The sequence below is a fragment of the Eschrichtius robustus genome, chromosome 6 (genome assembly GCF_028021215.1).
Source record: "Eschrichtius robustus isolate mEscRob2 chromosome 6, mEscRob2.pri, whole genome shotgun sequence".
In the NCBI taxonomy this organism is placed as follows: Eukaryota; Metazoa; Chordata; class Mammalia; order Artiodactyla; family Eschrichtiidae; genus Eschrichtius; species Eschrichtius robustus.
The window spans coordinates 91,135,047-91,149,907 of NC_090829.1; the positions used below are offsets into that span (position 1 = coordinate 91,135,047).

A 14,861-nucleotide genomic window follows, 5' to 3' on the forward strand; every position below is an offset into this window, starting at 1 on the left:
CGTGTCTAGACTAGGGGGAAGCGACCATTTCTCAGGTAGAGGATGATGCACAAAGGAAAAACTGGCCATCCAGCGTGAAGGCCCAGGAAGCGAACGCAAACAGAGCGTACTGATTAACAGAGACCCTCCCGGCGCCCCACCGGCCCACCGCCCCTTCACAGGTGGAGCGGCAATTGCACTTCTCGCGAGATGTCTCGTCTTCACGGGATCTCGAACTGAAACCTCGCGGCTTTTCGGATCAGGGGATCTGAAAGGACAACTCCCAGCCCGCCTCACGGACTTACAAAGGGCCTCGACCCCCACCTCACTCTCCCTCCACCACCACACCCCTCCCCTCCCTTCCTAGAAGGTTCCCTTCCCCAGGTTGCCCAGGGACTTCCGGAGCTCGACCGGAACCGGAAGCTTCTGGGAGCGAGTGGGTGGGGGCGAAAATTTTTTAAAAAGCGCGGGGCAAGCTAGAGGACCGAGCTGGCATCGAGTGGCACGGTGGTGTTAGCCCTGAGGCGGGACTGTGGCGGGTCCCGATGGACAACACCGCCTGCTTGAAGTCCTTGCTTCTGACCATTAGTCAGTATAAAGCAGTTAAGTCGGAAGCGAACGCCACCCAGCTTTTGCGGCACTTGGAGGTGAGGGCCTTCGGCGTGGCGGACGAGACGGGCTTCCTCGTAGCCTTCGTTCACTTGGTGGCCGGGATGTAGTGATCTCAGCCTAGAAAACAAAGGACAGCTCGCTCCCTCCGCTGCCTTTTTGTATTGGTAAAGAAGGCTAATGATTGTCAGCTTTGAATTCCCACCCTTCTCTATCCCGCCCCAAGCCCCTCCGCGTTCAGCTGACTGCAGCAAGGGATGAGTAACTACTGATAGCCCTAGAAAGAGGGAGGTTGAGACAAAAGGTTGGGGGATTTAGGCTGTATTTGGAGTTGGTAGAGGAAAGAGCTAGAGCTGTATCTTTTCCTTTGCTTCTTATGTTGGTTTTTCCATTGTAACAGATCCTTCTCAAAATGTACAGCAATTCTCGGAGGTGGAGGTCATGGGGAGTAATGATTAAAACTTGATTTACCCCTGTCACTGGGCAGTTTACAATCTGAACCTGTTGCTTACTGCTTTTATTTGAACTCATGTTGAACTCGGGCTTGAAAATTATTATTTCAACTTTCTCTGGATTAGGAAGCAATCTCCCTTACTAGTAATCACAATTTTTCTTTACCAAAATTTATTGCTCAGTTTTTCAGTCCTAAAATGCTGAATTGTCACTTTTTCTGTTAGTTCCCAGTGATTTGCATCTAGAGTGTACTTATCTTATGCTAAAAGTTATAATCACAGCTTTCTGTGATCCTATTTGTTTTTAGGCTCTTAAACTCCTGCTGTCATTTGTTATGCATTCAGGGAATTCCAACTAATAATGACCTCAGTTTAATAAAAAGTAATTAAGCTCAATCAAAGCTTATTTTAATTCTCTGTCGCAGCTTCTGTTAACATAAAATTGAACATAATTTTTAAATATACTATTTGTTTTATAAACTTTATGATAAAAGGCTAAATTACCAAAGGTTTGCAAAATACTACAGAGAAGGCAACAGTGAATGGCACAGCAACATCAGTCTTAGTTGTGACTGTAGTGCACTTACTGTGTGAGTTTTCTCAAGCTTTACTGGTGCTCCTCTTCTTACCACTTAAGGAGCTTATCTCAACACTTTTCTTTTTTCATTCATTACCTCAACAAATCCCTCCAAACCTAACAATGAAGGTGTTAGCTGTTAAATGCTAGGGCTTTGCTTCTCAATGAGGATAGAACAGTGCACTAGTGGACTCCAGAAGCCACAGAATAAGCAGAGCTGTCAGTTTTATTTAAGAATTTGGAGTTAAGAAATTTAGATTCTAATCTGAAACATTACCTCTCTTTGAGAGTAAACAGTTGTGTTGTGAATCTGAACAGGGTGTTATCATGAATTGAAAGAGGCTTCAAAGAAATTTGAGGCTTGGACATTGGCTTCTTGGTACTGTGTTCCCAAAGTTTTCAAGAGGTTTACCAAAAATTCTTCTGCCATTTAATTGAGAGATAACATACATACATTACATAAAGTGCATTAATCTTAAGTGAAGAGCTTGATAGTTTTTTTTAAACATAAGTGTACACTCAAGTAGCTACCACCTGTCATATGAGACAGAACATTTCCAACACCCTATAAGTTTTTCAACTATCCCTAAAGTTTCAGTTAAGTGGATTAATATGTACGTTTGTGTCTGGCTTCTTCCTCTCAGTATAATCTGTAAAATTTATTCATGTGGCCCATGTGCCAGTATTTCATTCTTTTTTATTGCTATTTAGAATTCCATTGTACAGAGGTACCACAGTTTGTATATATCCTCCTGTTCATGAGCATCTGGGTTGTTTCCAGTTCTGGGTGGAATTATGAGTAACTCTGTTATAAACATTTTTACACATTTTTTTGTGGCTGTATGTATTCATTTCTCTTATATACCTTGTAGTGTAATTGTTGGGTCTTAGGGTAAGTTTATGTTCAGTTCTGGTTGAAACACCAGTTTTCCACAAGTTATACTGATGTATCCTCCTACCAGCAATATGTGAATTTTGCTGTCATTCATCCACACCACTCCTTGGTGCTTTCAGATTTTTAACTTTTAACTCTTTTGGTTGACAGTATTAATGGTGAATGTTTTTCATGAGACCTCATGAGAGCAACATCTGAGGATACAAAGGGTGATAGATGGTTATCATGTGAACGATTATTCACTCTGCTATCCTGCTGCGCTTCTGCTGCACTATTTTTGTCTTCTTGCAGAACCTTAGCTTTGGATTTTTTTTATGATCAGCAGAGCTGAGCTGGTCTTTTTTTTTTTTATAAATTTATTTATGGCTGTGTTGGGTCTTTGTTGCTGTATGCGGGTTTGGGCTACTCTTCATTGCAGTGCGTAGACTTCTCATTGTGGTGGCTTCTCTTGTTGCAGAGTACGGGCTCTAGGCACGCGGGCTTCAGTAGTTGTGGTACGCGAGCTCAGTAGTTGTGGCTTGCGGGCTCTAGAGCGCAGGCTCAGTAGTTGTGGTGCACTGGCTTAGTTGCTCTGCGGCATGTGGATCTTCCCAGACCAGGGCTCGAACCTGTGTCCCCTGCATTGGCAGACGGATTCTTAACCACTGCGCCACCAGGGAAGCCCTGGTCTCATTCTTGACGGTGTTTCACAGCACTAATCTTATGTAATGATTATGGAGCAGGGATTCAGGAACAGTGAATCCCAGTTGTACCGCTGTCTATTATGTGTGCCTCAGTTTACTCATCTGTAAAACAATTAGTACAGGTTTATTATGAAGCTGAAAGGAATTAACATACATAATGTACCTAGAACAATAGCTAGGCCAGAGTAAGTGCTAGAGTATTAGTTATTATTGAAATAAGTCCTATTTGCATTAAAACCTTCAATGTGTATGATTAAAGAGGAAAATATGCAAAGTGATTTTTTTAAATTTTACCTTATAATAAATAATTATTATATCTTAGAATACTTATGTTGTTGAAATACAGGTCCAGTCCTTAGGGAAATTGTGTTTAAAGCAGAAAATGTCAATATTTTAGAGGGCTATCTGTATAAGCAGGCAAAAGGGCAATGCTCAGAAGGTTCTTTACCTCAAAATATTTACTCTCAGCATCTAATTTCACCTTTGGACCTGTTTTTTCAGTCTGATAGACTTTTACTTTAATGTTAAAATACATACTCTGTGGGAACAGATAGTCTGAACAGATAGTCTCTTATCAGCAAAGCTTTACAAGAAAGACTGACATCTGGGCAAGGGTATAAAAGGGATATAGAAAAGAAAGACAGAGGGATGCTAAAACAATTCTGATCATAGTCTTTTTTTTTTTTTTTTTTTTAAAGATTTATTTATTGATTGATTCATTACTATGTTGGGTCTTCGTTTCTGTGCTAGGGCTTCCTGTAGTTGCGGCAAGCGGGGGCTACTCTTCATCGCGGTGCGCGGGCCTCTCACTATTGTGGCCTCTTTTGTTGCGGAGCACAGGCTCCAGACGCGCAGGCTCAGTAGTTGTGGCTCACGGGCCTAGTTGCTCCGTGGCATGTGGGATCTTCCCAGACCAGGGCTCGAACCCGTGTCCCCTGCATTAGCAGGCAGATTCTCAACCGCTGCGCCACCAGGGAAGCCCAATTCTGATCATAGTCTTTTTTTAAAAAAGTCTTTTAAGAATAAAAACGTTTAGAACAGATTTAATCTAATCCTAAAGTAAATGATTTTTTTATCTTTATAGAAAAGATTTGCTTAATAATGAATAATATTCATAAAGCATTTTGAAAGTAAGTGGCTGTCTGACAACTGTTCCCAGCCCTCATCCCAACTTACCCTTCCCGGAGGTGGTGCTAGTAGGCGGTACGTTTATAGTGTTATGAGAGGAGTAAATAGTGAAATAACAAATAATAAAATTTTTTAATTCCTGACCTGCCTACTCAAAAAAAATTTTTTTAACTTCCTTCTTTGTGATCTCTAACTTCTGGGCTTAGGTACTGTCTGGTAGGGAGCAGAAAGAATAATCACATAGTTAATCCCATGAATAAGCCTTTGGATTTAGCTGCTTTACACTTTCCATTTGCCTCCCTCAAAGAAGGTGGAATTCATTTATTCGGTAAATATATTGGTAGTAGAATGTTGATTTGTAGTCTATGCCTTCATGGAGTGATCAGTGTAGTGGGGAGGATAAATTTTGCTAAGTTGGCAAAAGCTTGCTGACTTAGCAAATAAAAGTGTAATGTACTATAGGATAGTATAACAGGCAAACCTAACCTAGTTAGTGGAAGAGGATTAGAGAAAGCTTAGTGGAGGAAACAAAATTGAGACTGGAATGATTACATTAGTTAGTGAGTGAAGGGATAGGTGATCTTCTATGCAGAGGGAACAACATGTATGAATTTTCTAAATTGGGAAAGTGCGGCAATGGCACTTTGGAAGAACTGGATTTTTATTTGAAATGGAGAAGTGAAAATTGCCAATTCTTAACTAACTCATTTTTTTTTTAATATTTTCTTTTTAAAAAAATTATTCTGTGTCCCTCATGATTTTTAAAGAGGGCTCTTTTTTGTTTTGTTTTGTTAATTTATTTTATTTATTTATTTATTTTTGGCTGCGTTGGTTGCTGCGCACGGGCTTTCTCTAGTTGCGGTCAGTGGGGGCTACTCTTGGTTGCAGTGCGCGGGCTTCTCATTGCGGTGGCTTCTCTTGTTGTGAAGCATGGGCTCTAGGCGCACAGGCTTCAGTAGTTGTGGCACATAGGCTCAGTAGTTGTGGCACATGGGCTCAGTAGTTGTGGCACACGGGCTTAGTTGCTCTGCGGCATGTGGGGTCTTCCCCGACCAGGGCTCGAACCCATGTCCCCTGCATTGGCAGGCGGATTCTTAACCACTGCACCACCAGGGGAGCCCTAACTAGCACATTTTAATGACTCTTTTCTAGGTAATTTCTGGACAGAAGCCCACCCGATTGTTTACATCAAATCAGATACTACCAAGTGAATGCTTAAGTTGCCTTGTAGAGCTACTTGAAGACCCAAACATAAGTGCTTCACTGATCTTAAGTATCATCAGTTTGCTATCTCAACTAGGTAATGTATTTAGTTTCTCTTTTTTATTTTTTAGAAATTGTATGAATTTAATATTTTTTTAAAGGGCAGATTTAGTTATAGAATCTTTTGGAGAATGATTCACATTCAAAAGATTTCTTCATTGCAGGACCTCTCAGAACTATTTTGTATTGTGGATCTCTTGAAAAGGGAAAATTATATGCATCCTTTCTTAAGATTATTGGAACAAAGAATCTGAAGCATATCAAGGGTTCAGTGGTCTACAGAAAAGAATGTACCTTGGGAAATGCGGGCCTATTTTTGAATTTTAAAAAAAATGCATGTACATAATGTCAGTGTGAACTACAGCACTCTGGAAAGTCATAGCTAGTGATCAAAACATCATCCTTTTTTGATAGACTACACTGAACTTAGAACTAAGGCTAAAAATGCAAGTGTTACTTTTTCTATTTTTCCCTACCTTACCCTTAGTTTTAAAATTTTCATTCAGTGGTTACTTTTTTCTTGATTTGTGTTTGGGGGTGGAGGGGAGATATTTCTCTGTGTGATTATAAAATTAATACGTGCTTATTTTAAAAAAAAACAAAAAACCCAGTGATACAGAAGTGGTAACATAGAGCAGCATGTCCAGTAGATGATGAAAATGTTCTATATCTGTGTTGTCCAATATAATAGCCACCATGGTTAAATTTCTGAATTGGAAGGTATTTGTAAAGAAAATAGCCATATCATATTTGATATTTTTATATAATGGTAAATTTAATATGAAATAAATTTTAAATTATTATTTATGAAAATGATCTATCTTGTGTCATTTTATTTTAACTTACAGCTGTGGACAATGAAACCAGAGACTGTCTTCAGAATATGTACAGCCTGAATAGTGTGCTGGCAGGAGTGGTTTGTCGGAGCAGTACTTGCCACAGTGATTCAGTGTTTTTGCAGGTATGCACACCCACACAGTACTTTCCACTTAATGCTCATTCTTCCTTCCTTATTTTCAGATCAAAATTGATAGTATCTATTGTAAACTGCTCGCTTACAGTGTACTATATGCTGGTATAATACCACATGATTAGGCACAGTTCTCACCATTAATAAATTTAAAAGCTGGTTGGTCACACATGTACTACTATTTAAAAGTTTCTAAAGAAGAGAATTGTATTCACATCTAGCACTATAATTTAAGAAAAATCCAGATTATGGCTATTTTGACAGACTTATAAATCCAGATGTCAGCATTTTGAGATGTAAGCTATTCATATTAAAATTGTAATTTGAGTTGGCACCTAGTCTCAATCTATTGAGGAAACATTCTACAAAAACTGAAGCTACAGATTTGGTATTATTTAGCATAGACTCAAAGCTCTTATACCCATAATATTTCTCAACATAATATGCCATCAGTTGTAAAAAAGAAAAACATTGCAAGTTAAACTGACGTGCAGTTTTAAAGATGGTAAAATAAGAAAAATATCTATCTTAGAATTGATAGAATATGTGTTTCAACTTGCATATAAGTTTAAGATGATTAACTGAGCCAGGTTGATGACAAGATGCTGTTTGAGATAGAATATATAGAAATGTGTGAATCAGGAGATGAACTCTAAGGTCTCATTGTGTGTGTTTAAGATCTCATCACTTGTATGTGAAGATAGAACCTTTTTAAGATATGGAAAAGTTCTTGCTCTAAATGCCTCCTAAAATGGTTACATGCTCAGAATATGCACAGGAGTTCATTCTTGTGAGCACACAAATGTGTTTTTATATGTTTATATTCACTGCTATTTTCTTATTCTCAGTGCATTCAGCTTCTGCAGAGGTTAACATATAACGTCAAAATTTTGCATTCTGGTGCCAATATAGATGAATTAATTACATTCCTGATTGATCATATGTGAGTATGCAACCAAACATGTAACCAAATAATCTACTGGTTTAACTAAAACCGTGTAATAGTTCTATTTTTCTTAAATAAGTTTTTCCAGCTTTTTAAACTGAGTGAGCCTGATTCTTGTTTATTCCTCTTAGATGATTTCAAGGATCAAATGGTGTAAAGCAGCTTTAATTTTTATAACAAAAATTTATGAAATGAATTGATTGAGACAGAAAAACTTATTGAAGCTGAAAATTATGTTTATATTTAATCTTATTGACTGAAGAATATACTGATGAGATAGCACATGGTTACTCTGACAATTATTTCTATATTTGTATGCTGCAATTGAGTAGGATCATTTAGTTTCAAAACATGAAATAAATGATCAGTACTATTCAAAGCTTGGCAGTGTTCACATGTTAATCAGATTTTTCTTTGCTTAAAAAAAGGAAGGAATTTAAATGTGTAAATGACTATATAATTTTGAGTAATTTAGAAGGAACCTAATGTTTTCATCTTTTATTATTTTTCTTAAAACAACAGTCAGTCTTCTGAAGATGAGTTGACAATGCCTTGTCTAGGCTTATTGGCAAATCTTTGTCGGCACAATCTTTCTGTTCAAACGCACATAAAGACTTTGGTAAGAAGTTTATAAAATGTTTCTCTCTAGTTTTGTGGTGGGCTCTATGCTTAAAGAAACTTTTTTTCACCTTTTTCTTAAAAATTTTACAAGAGTTATCCTGTGTTATCTAGCTGGCCCATCAAAGTTAACAAAGAATCATATTGACATATAAATAACTTGAAGTATTCCAGCCTTCATATATGTTTAATTAAAACAAGTTAAGAGTTAATAAAAATGTTAAATACTAAAAGTTTTTCTTCTCCGTAGCATCTCATTATTTGTCATATTGAATAATACAAGAAATGCTAAATTATTTTGTGTTGATAGAAGGGAGACACGGGGCTTCCCTGTTGGCACAGTGGTTGAGAATCCGCCTGCCAATTCAGGGGACACGGGTTCGAGCCCTGGTTTGGGAAGATCCCACATGCTGCGGAGCAACTAAGCTCATGTGCCACAACTACTGAGCCTGCACTCTAGAGCCCACGAGCCACAACTCCTGAAGCCCACGTGCCTAGAGCCTGTGCTCCGCAACAAGAGAAGCCACCGCAGTGAGAAGCCCCCGCTCACGGCAACTAGAGAAAAAGCCCATGCGCGGCAACGAAGACCCAGCGCAGCCATAAATAAATAAATAAATAAATTTATTTTTATTTACTTATTTGTTTGTTTGTTTAAAAAAGGGAGATACGCCATTGGCAGTTACATTTACCGCAGTCTTGTATTTCCACAAAATCAATTACAGCTCTCCCAGAAAGATTTATGAGTAAGTGCCTAACATCACTACCAGTACTTGTGGTAAGTGAAGGCACTCAAGTGAGGTTAACTGAACCACTGTTAGAAATATATTAAATCAGGAAAGTTCATTGATTCTTTAAGGTGCTTTGTGAACAGTTCCCTTGCTATGCAATATTCATTATTACTTGTTTTAAATTAAATAATATCTCATTTGTTCATGTGCTGGATTTTTCTGACCTGGTCTTATTTTGTTGGTGGAGGTTATTTTGAGCCATAGAACTGTTTGAGAAAGGTAAACATTTGCTCATAAACCCATGACTACACACTGCTCTTCACTTAGATTGTACCTGTCTATACTACTGTAAGCAATATGTAAAAGTATCATCTTACTCACTTCTTGAATGATCTCTTAAGTTGATAATAATGTTTAAAAAAAGTTTACCTACTCTGTGTAAGATATACTTTCTAAAACAAAATGTAAGACTCATAATTTTTTTTATTCTAATTTATTTAAAAATTTTTTTCTTCCTCAGAATAATGTGAAATCTTTTTATCGAACTCTTATAAGCTTCCTGGCCCATAGTAGTTTAACTGTGGTTGTGTTTGCACTTTCAATATTATCCAGTTTGACATTAAACGAAGAGGTTGGGGAAAAGGTAAATTTTTTTTTTTTTTTTTTTTTTGCAATTTACGAAAATAATTCTGAAGTTTATATTCTCTGATACTTTAAAAGTCATTGAGACTCTTTGTTGAGTTTTAGGATGGTCAACTTAAATTTTTTTGTATAATATACTTTTCCTGATTTGTTTTTAAGCTGTTCCATGCTCGAAACATTCATCAGACTTTTCAACTAATATTTAATATTCTCATAAATGGTGATGGCACACTAACTAGAAAGTATTCAGTTGATCTACTGATGGATCTTCTTAAGAATCCTAAAATTGCAGATTATCTTATCAGGTATGGCTCTCTGACAAATTTTAGGGCTTTTTTTTTAAACCAAGATGTATTTGTAATAAACGAAACTGCCTTTTTAGATTTAGTAAACTTGGACTCTACTGATTCACAACAGAGTAAAATCAAAATGTTTTCATGTGCTTTATTCCCATTCTTTTTGCTCTCCTGACTTGAAATGTAAAAGTATAACAAGGGTGTGTGTGTATGTTTCAGTCTCTGTCTTAGGTAAATAAGGTTGTGTCATTCTCCAAAATATACATATCTTGATTAATCTGTTTCAAAACCAGTTTTACATCTGAACAGTATGATTTATTTTATATATAAATCATTTTTAATGTATCAATTTCATAATTATCACTTGATGTATATTTTTATTTTGAACCTAGGTATGAACACTTTTCTTCATGTCTTAATCAAGTATTAGGTCTGCTTAATGGAAAGGATCCTGATTCTTCTTCAAAGGTATATAAAAACACAGCTTTTTGTTTTAAAGTTTTTAAAAACTATAACGTGCAGAAAAATCTAAGTGCATCGATCTCTGAACCTTTACAAAATGAACACAGCCGTATAACCAGTATCTAGAGCAAGAAACAGAACATTACCGATACTTTGGAACCTTCCTTGTATCTTCAGAAACTGGCATAATCCCTTTGGAAAACTGTTTCACGGTGCCTGTTAAACACACGTACACCCTATGACACAGAGATTCCACTCCTAGCTATATAGCCAAGAGAGACATTTCACCAAAAGACATGTAGAAAATGTTAAATAGAAAATGAAAGTTTAAAACTGGTACTATTTACAGAGCGGGAAAAGATATCTACAATACATATATTGAACAAAGGACTCTAAAGTATATCATTTAAAAATTTGTACCTATAAATGAGAAAAAACACTGAACCCAGTAGATAACCTGAGCAAAAAAAAAAATGAATTGGTCAATAAATATGAAATGGTTGCTCAACTTTATTAATCTTCAGGGAAATGCAAATTTAAATGGTAATGCAATACCAGTACATACCCACTGATGGTTAAAATTAAAAATGTGGATAATATCAAGCATAGATGAGAATGTAAAAAATGTAAAGAGTGTCGCTGTACTCATGGGGTGAAAATTGGTACAGCCATTTATGAAAACTGGTATTATCTACTAACATAAGACATATGCAACTATGACCCAGCAATTCCACTCTTAAATATTTACCCCAAAGAATCGAATACTTGTGTTCACCAAAAGACATGTACAAAACATAGCAGTACTGTTACCAATAGCCAAGAATTGTAAACAACCTAAATGCCATCAACAGTGGAAATAATCTGTGGTATATTTATACATTGGAATACTGTAAGCAGTGAGAATGTGTGAAATGCAGCTGCATGCGAAAATATGAATGAATCTCACTAAGATAATGCTAAGCTAAAGAAGCCAGATGTAAGAGTATACACTATAAGATTCTATTTATATATAAAGTTCCATGTGAGTTTTTAATACAAACTGGCAAGCCGATTGAAAAATTATACAGAAATGTAAAGATCCAAGAATAGCTAAGGTAAAATTAATCCCTGGTGTCAGAAATCTGATGTGGAGTAGTGGTTGGGGCATTGTCTGGGAGGGGACACAAGGGGATTCTGGAGTTTCAGTGGAATTCTCTTTCTTGACCTAGTTGCTAGTTATACAGGTGTATTCACTTTGAGGAAAACATCTAGCTTTGCAGTAGCAATTGATATGTTTACTTCCCTGTATGTTATACTTACAGAGAAAGTGTAAATGAGAAAGTATTTGCTTGTATGTGCAGAACGTATCTCTGGTAAGATAAATAAGAAACTGGTAATATTGTCTTTTGCTTCCAGAAAGTGTAGTTAAAGGTCAGGCTAGTACCTTTGACTTTGGAACCAAAAGAATGTATTATCTATTCAAAAACAAGTACTACAATTTATATTTAAAAGAGAATAAGTCAAAGAGTTTATCATGTGTAACATAGTAAATGCTAATGGGCTGAATTCTGTTAAAAGCAGACACTATCAGGTTGATTAAAACACAAATCCCAATTGTATGCTGTTTACAAGAAACAGATGACGAAAGGTTTTCTACCTTTCGTGAGTAGGCAAAGAGGTACCAATAATTTTTTTAAATTGTAAGTTGGTAGTAAATGAAATACAGTAGAATTTAACTTAACAGCTAGTAAACAAGTTGATGTGGGATGCTATGTAATGGAATAAGGTTCGGTTATGAAGCAAGGAAGAAATGAAGTAGAATAGGGGGGCAGGCTAAGGGGCTGATTGCCACACTGTGTAAACAGTATGGAAGTAGCCATCCTTAAGCTTTTAAAGCTATGGGATGCCACTTTTAAATATTATTCTAAAGTATGCTTTATAGCAGTTCTTAAATCTTAGCATGATAGCAGGTATTCTTAATTTCTAATTTTATTTTTTCATTTTTGAAACAACATGTTTGTGCTAAAAAAAAATTAAGTACTGTAGAAGGTATATAAGATTAGTTGAAGTTGCCCTTTCTTCTTTGGCTCTCACAATCCTGTTACTAGAAGTAACTACCATTAACAAATTTATTTGTAACCTTCTGGAACCTAGTGACACATTTTGAAAGATAATACTCGGAAAAATTGGAAGCAACTTTTAATTTTTATTTTATTTTCTTTAAAAATGTATATCATTTCCAGCTTCATTTTTTGGTTGCTTTGTGCATTCAGGTCTAATGAAATTGACATTTAATGAAGGCTTTATATTGCACAGGTTTTAGAATTACTTCTTGCGTTCTGTTCAGTGGCTCAGCTGCGCCACGTGCTTACGCAGATGATATTTGAACAACCTCCATCTGGCAGCACCATTCTGGGAAGCCGTTCTAAGTGTTTAGAACCTCCTGTAGCTCTACTTCGTTGGTCAAGCCAACCTTTGGATGGATCAGAAAACTGTTCTGTTTTAGCACTGGAGTTGTTCAAGGAAATATTTGAGGTACTAGAGTGATTAACGAATTGACTTTTCCACTTTTATGATTCTCAGTGAACAGTTCGTTTTGTAAAATGTTCATAATAAACTTCCAGTTGTTCATACACTTCAGGAAAACTTCTCAATTACTAAACTCCCTACCATTCAGCTACTGAATTTCTTTTTTCTGGCAAGGTCACAAATATTAGCGAGAATTTTGTTTGTTTTTTCACTAAATAGCTTATATATACTTCTTTCAGTATAACAAGTAAAGGTATTGACTAAGATTTGTATGGGTTGTTGGTGAATGACTGTGCTTCTTGCAGTAGTCACGTTCTGTCTCTCCATCTCAGTAGATACTGTCTACTGTCTTTATGGAATGGATATATGGAACATTGGATTAAGTCAGTCAAATGGAGTGGAGCATGCCAGATACTTAGGATATAGACAGAAATCCTTTCCATAGAGGCCTTTACCTTCTGGTAGATTCTACTCTCTAGGTCATTTAGTATTCTGTACTATTCTCCCTGTTTTTATACCCATTCTGTCTACCCCAGTATCTTACTAGAATGTTTACCCGCTCATGACTGGATCCTGTGCACAAACCAAGATGTTTATGAGTGATTAAATATATTTGTTAAGGATTATGCACAAATTATTCTTTCTGTTTCATGTTGATCTTGACTGTTAACAGTCAGTTTTAGCATTTAAAAAGCGCTTTGAGATTCTTGATGGGAATTATTTGTGGTTGTAAAGTATTAAGACCAGTGTCTGTTATTTAGTTATTGTAATTACATTTAGCAAATTCGGGATATTTGTTTTCAGTACATACTTTTAATTTAGAATAATTTTTAAATCACAGATACGGTCCACTTTATAAAGTCTTGTTTGCATTTGATTAACCCAAAACCTTACTGTTCCATTTGAGAAAAAAGTCATCATAGCCCTCAAAACTGGATAAAAGGGTAGATTTTAAATGGGAGACACAGATCAAAGAATTTTTGAAGTAATTACAGTTGACCCTTGAATAACATAAGTTTGAACTGCTTGGGTCCACTTATATTTGGATTTTTTTCAATAGTGAGTACTACAGTACTACACAATCCATGAGGTTGGTTGAATCCATGGATGTAGAACCACAGATACAGGAGGCCAGGGCCAACTAAGTTGTACTGAGACTTTCGACTGCATGGTGGGGTCAGCGTCCCTAACCCTCACATTGTTCAAGGATCACCTGTATAAGAAATTTAAAGAGTGTTGCAGTTCAGTGATGACCATTTATGCATTCTGTATTCCATCTCTGTTTTTATTTTTAATCATTGGTGGTGGTTAATTCTCCAGGATGTCATAGATACTGCTAACTGTTCCTCAGCTGACCGTTTTGTGACCCTTCTGCTGCCTACATTCCTTGATCAGCTTCAGTTCACAGAACAAAATCTAGATGAGACCTTAATAAGGAAAAAATGTGAAAGGATGGTCAAGACCATTGAAATTTTGTTAAATATCCTTCAGTATAAACATGGAAACTAAATAACTACTTATTTTCTTAGAATTGTATTTACTGCATTTTTGTCTTTATAATTTTGTCACTTCTCATGCTTGAATCTGTTCAGAATTACTGAACTCAAGTTTAAACTTACAGACCTGATATTCAAGGAAGAGTCTCTTAAAAAGTTATCTAGACTTTTTTTCCCCTTGTTTTTCTGTGTAAAATTTTAAGCTAAAGAACATTTCCAGAAATGCTCTTTAAACTTGATCTGTACATTTTTATCATAATTTGAGATTAGGAGATATATTCTAAAATAACTACCCTGGTACTGTCTTTTGATGCAAATTGCTGTCCCTGGATGATGTGTGGTGCCATTCTTTGATGGAGTGTATCAGAGAAGTAAGATTGGTAGTTATTATTTTAGCTTAGTTTTTTAGCTTGTGTTTTAAAAATTAGCACCTCTATAAATGTTTCAGTAAAGATGACATTACACTTGGTTATAAAAAAGATAACCTTGTATTTCAGAGCAACAAGAATTTGCTCAACTTTTTCCTGCCCTAGAGCAAACTCCGCATCTCTTTAATCTCTTCTCTGAGCTGCTGCTTCTTAATTTTCCTCTTTCTTGATGGCAGTGATT

At 36.3% G+C, this 14,861-nt stretch overlaps 2 protein-coding genes across 6 annotated transcripts in view; one reads left to right on the forward strand and one right to left on the reverse strand.

The window, feature by feature from the left end:
• Positions 1–287, reverse strand: part of DZIP3 (DAZ interacting zinc finger protein 3) — a 120,892-nt gene extending 120,605 nt beyond the window's left edge. For all 5 annotated transcript variants that reach the window (XR_011074333.1, XM_068546782.1, XM_068546783.1 and 2 more), the window contains exon 1: positions 1–287. The gene's annotated coding sequence lies outside the window, so the exon portion shown is untranslated.
• Positions 248–14,861, forward strand: part of CIP2A (cellular inhibitor of PP2A) — a 27,853-nt gene continuing 13,239 nt past the window's right edge. The window contains exons 1-10 of the mRNA XM_068546784.1: positions 248–626; positions 5,476–5,623; positions 6,435–6,547; positions 7,405–7,499; positions 8,025–8,121; positions 9,369–9,491; positions 9,650–9,795; positions 10,179–10,254; positions 12,544–12,762; positions 14,077–14,236. Of these exons, the coding sequence (XP_068402885.1) occupies positions 525–626; positions 5,476–5,623; positions 6,435–6,547; positions 7,405–7,499; positions 8,025–8,121; positions 9,369–9,491; positions 9,650–9,795; positions 10,179–10,254; positions 12,544–12,762; positions 14,077–14,236 (1,279 nt within the window). The 5' untranslated portion in view covers positions 248–524. The remainder of the gene's footprint in view (positions 627–5,475; positions 5,624–6,434; positions 6,548–7,404; positions 7,500–8,024; positions 8,122–9,368; positions 9,492–9,649; positions 9,796–10,178; positions 10,255–12,543; positions 12,763–14,076; positions 14,237–14,861) is intronic.